At 39.6% G+C, this 4,714-nt stretch overlaps 1 protein-coding gene across 1 annotated transcript; it reads left to right on the top strand.

Annotated features, from left to right (window-relative positions):
• The first annotated feature begins 2,189 nt into the window (after positions 1 to 2,189).
• Positions 2,190 to 3,589, top strand: LOC134586799 (actin-1-like). Its single transcript, XM_063442623.1, has one exon. The coding sequence runs from the start codon at positions 2,343 to 2,345 to the stop codon at positions 3,453 to 3,455; it is 1,113 nt and encodes a 370-aa protein (XP_063298693.1). The 5' UTR covers positions 2,190 to 2,342; the 3' UTR covers positions 3,456 to 3,589.
• The last annotated feature ends 1,125 nt before the right edge of the window (positions 3,590 to 4,714 follow it).

The following is a 4,714-nucleotide window of genomic DNA, read 5'->3' as shown; positions in this document are numbered from 1 at the left end:
TGTCTAGGTCAGACAAGGTGCTTGTCATTCGTTATGTTACCTCAGTGTTGGTTCCTCACTGGTCTGGTGGATTCCAGGTGGCCGCCCCATTAGGTTAGAGCAGTCCCAATGGATATACTCTCTGTGGGGTAGTAAATAGATAACTGCAATTTTATTTTGAGTGGTGGCAACTGCAACACTTCTAAGATTTCCACAAGGTCCCTATGGCTTCTGATCCAATTTGAAAACCAGTCTTGTGGCTAATATCCGGTAGTACCAGATCTTTTGGGAGGCCGCTTCAGTGTCGCCGTGTACAAGTCAGGGAAAAGTTGCAATGGGTGCTGGTCATATGAGATGTCGTCCTGCAGTTTGAAGTATATCTTGAACGCAAAATGTTGTTAGTGGCAGCATATTAAATTTCTTGGTGCAGAATGAGGATCTGGCAGAGATTTGCAGGATATAAAACAAGATAAACCTAGAAAAAACAAAAGCAGAGAACACTCATAGGGAAACACCGTTAAGTGGAGATGTCCCTGCTGTAAATGTATTGCACTCACAAAATAATGGAGTAATTCAGGCCCATCAAGCTAACTTTAAATCTTGAAGTGAGATTCCTCAAAGATACATGCAGAAGAATTTAAAAAAAAAAAAACACAAAATGAATCTGTGAGGGTGTATGTGTGTGTGTGTGTATTTGTGAAAGTGTGTCTTGGTTAAACAGTGTGTGTACCAATAACTCAGTGAGTGCCTTATTCCTAGTTGCACCCCTGCAGATGAGAGATGGCAGTTCAGAACAAGCAGATGTCACGAGAAGGTCATTTGCAGAGCAAAGGGAACTCAAAGGGGTATATTTGTTAAGTAAAGATGAAATGTAACAAGGAGTGGACCTATTGAGAGTTTGTAGGTTAATGTTAGCAGTTTGAAGTTCCTGAAAGGTACAGGAAGCCAATGCAATGATCGGCAAAGGGGTGAGGTGTGGGAGTAGTAGTCAGCTGGAAGATGAGCCGATCTGCAGCAATCATTACAGAGGGATAATGCGGATATTTGGAAGTTACATTGGTTAATAGGGATATTCAAGTAACCAAGGATAAGGTAAGCAATGTCAGAGGAAAGTAAGGAAGCCAAGCAGAAAATTGGTCAAGGAAGAGTAGAAGCAAGCCATGAGGGCAGTAGATAATGGTATCATGGGCTGAGAGAAAACTAAAGAGACCGGTAGAGTCAACTTCAAAAGATAAGGAAGGAGAAGAACAAGGGGGCGAAATTTGGAAGGAACGGTAAGGGGAGAGCAAAAACCCCACACCACCACACTGAGCAGCGTATGGCGTAATGGAGTGAGATAAATGCAATGCACCTTTAGATAGGAAGGCAGGTGCAGCAGTGTCGGGGGGATAGAGCCCCAGGTTTCAGCCAGTGATAAGAGGCCTGAATGTAGGGACACATGTGGAGACCTGGGACACTACTAGCATCATTCCTTTTATCCCGAGAGTAGGGGGATCACAAACCCCAGTTACCTGAATACCACTGGTGACCAATAACTCAACACAAATACCGGTTTGTTGGATAAAATATCGCAGCCCAGCCATCCATTCTTCATATTGGTACTATTCTCTCCTGTTTCATTATTTTTCTATCTCTGAATATGTTTAATATTCATGTGTTTTTTAATACGTGAATGTAACAGTTCAAGATTCAGAAGATTAGTATTTTGTGAGTAGATACCAATTATGACGCCTAATTCTCCTGCACTTATTTATTGGATGTGATAATCTCTAATTACATTCTGTCTGCCTAGTCCTAAAATGCATGATACCCAGCTTATCTTAAAATATGCATCTTGTACATCGTATTTGAATTAGAGTGTAGCCTGCTGGTAAATATAGGGTGCGCAATAGTGAACGCCAACACACAGTGAGATAAACTTATTACAGGGAAAACCTGATGGTTAATAGAAACAGCACTCTGTCTATACTTTGTACTATTTGTAATACTGTATTTAGTGTCTTGTAAGTGACTATAGGCACTTGGGGAGCTGCATTTTCACGTGTATAATTGGCGCCAACCCACCCATACTCCATTGTTGTTTGTTTTTCTGGTTTATTACATACTGGTAAATATGATGAACCTCTCATTCGCACTTATAATGTGGAAATATTGTCAATTGTTGTTCATGCATATGCAATGCACAGCAAACATAAAGATGGAAAAAAAACTAGGATAACACTGGGATATAGCAAGGTAAACTGTCATTATTACATCATACATTGCTCACTTAAATGTTAACAGGGCAGTAGGTGTAGTCCTCTTTGATCAGAGAAGTTGCTGCTATTTACAGATCAGATGACACCAGTGGGACAGCAAACAAGATGGCACAAGCAGTGGTTATAGACAATGGATCTGGATTAATTAAATTTGGATTTTCAGGAGAAGAAAAACCACGATTTATCTACTCCAATTTAGTAGGCAGACCAAAATACAAACCTGTCATTGTTGGAGCTGGACAAAAGGGGTTCTATATTGGAGAAGATGCACAGGTAAGAAGAGGTATCCTCTCATTAAACTACCCTGTGGAGCATGGTGTGGTGGCTTCATGGGATGACATGGAGCTCATATGGAGGAATGGATATGAAAATCATTTACATATAAATTCATGTGAGAGACCAGTGCTTGTTTCTGAAGCACCTCTCAATCCACGAACCAACAGAGAAAAGATGATGAGTGTTTTGTTTGAGGGACTTGGTGTTCCTGCAACATATGTTTCAATCCAAGCAGTTTTAGCTCTCTACTCCTCAGGAAGAGTAACTGGTTGTGTGGTCGATCTAGGTGATGGTGTGACACACACAGTCCCTATATTTGAAGGATACTGTCTTCAACATGCCGTGCTAAGGCTTGACCTAGCAGGAAGAGAACTAACAAACTATCTAATGAGAATACTAACTGAAAGTGGCCTTTCCTTTATTAGTACATCGGAAAGAGAAATTGTTAAAGATATGAAAGAAAGGCTATGTTATGTTGCTGTTGATATAGAATGTGAGAGATCGAAATCAACAGAAGAATTGGAAAAAGAATACAAACTTCCTGATGGAAAGATTGTCACCATCCACAGAGAGAGATATAAATGTCCAGAAACATTATTTCGTCCTGCAAGAATTGGAATGGATTCACCAGGCATTGATAAAATGTGTTTTCATAGCATAATGAAGTGTGACATTGATCTTCGGAGCACCCTTTGCAGCAATGTGCTCATGTCTGGAGGGACCAGCTTGTTTCCTGGAATTGGTGAGCGTATGACCAAGGAGCTGGCCAGATTGATTCCACCAGAAAGCCCACTGAGTGTTATAACTTCACCTGAACCAATTGAGGCAGTATGGACGGGAGGATCAATATTGTCTTCTCTGTCTACCTTTCAGCAAATGTGGATTACACGGGCAGAATTCGAGGAAGTAGGACCAAACATTGTTCACAGAAAATGCTTCTAGAGGAGTGCACAAAGTAGTATGCTGAAAATTGCATGAATAAATGCATAAAACCATTGTAATTGTATGCGATCCATGTTCTTTTCAATTCAAATTCTCTTTTGTTTTGGGTCAGATGACTTTTTAGAGCAGAATCAGTGATGTAATTAAAGGACAAATGATAGTTTATAATATCTTAGTGTACCTTTAAATTTAGATTGTCACCGGACTTGTAGCATTCTGTTTACTTATCCTTCTATTTAACAAATATGTATTCATAATATATGAAAAATAAATAAATGTAGAAACTCAAACCCTGTCATCCACAAGTGGGTGCCTGTATCTTAACTCTCTGCCAACCATTGTTAGATGCTTCTTGTTCTGAAATGTTCTTTGTGTGTGGCAGTCAGCCTAAATATGAATGTAAGAGAAAACTGGCATCTCATGAAAAAAGATCAACAAGTTGGTTTTCAATGTTTTATTTAGTTGTCTAGATTCAAGAGAAAGCTATCTTTTAAGAAACACTATCTAAAAAAACTCATAAGCATGAATCTGAATGATGGGAATTAGTTACTAAATGGTGAACCGAAAAACAGAAAAATTTCAGGCACCATAACAAAGTCATCAGATATAAGTTATAATGATGCAAGATTGTTTAGTGCGCAGGCTTGCCTCAAGTGGTTAAACCGTTAACGAAGTCTTAATCTCAATCTGGTGCTCAATCACTCTAGCCCTTCAATTCCAGTCCGAGTCTTAAATCAGGAACTCTTGGACCAAGTGGACACTCTTGGCTTATCAGTAGCTTTCCATTCACAAAACAAAGTGAAAAAGGTATGTATCTTTTTCAATTTGTCCTGTCAAGGGGAATCTACTGATAGGCTGACATTCTCGGCCTATTATTGGCAGCTGCTCTGAAACTTCCTGATTGAAGCCTTGGACTACAACAGAAGTGTAGGGGCAGAATGATTGGATAAGCTGGGACTCCTCATACCATAACAACTTCATTCATTGGTTTTCAATTCACTGCTTATTGAATGAAATACAGCATTTTTATTGTTTATAAGAGGCAGTATTTACATCATTGCCTAACAACAACTCTAGCCACTGTCACTCTCACAGCTCCCAGAGCAGCTTTCTGGTGGTGGTGCACAGTAATAATGAGGATTTGTGACCAGTTGAAAAAAGTTGAATGTCTTTTTTTTTTATCAATTGGGGGGAGGGGGTTCCAACATCTAAATAAGGCCATGCATCACTCTAACATGTTATTTCAAAGTAACGGTACA

The sequence above is a fragment of the Pelobates fuscus genome, chromosome 2, assembly GCF_036172605.1.
Source record: "Pelobates fuscus isolate aPelFus1 chromosome 2, aPelFus1.pri, whole genome shotgun sequence".
Classification (NCBI taxonomy): Eukaryota; Metazoa; Chordata; class Amphibia; order Anura; family Pelobatidae; genus Pelobates; species Pelobates fuscus.
Note: the sequence above shows the minus strand (reverse complement) of the source record. Positions and strands in the feature narration are given on the sequence as shown.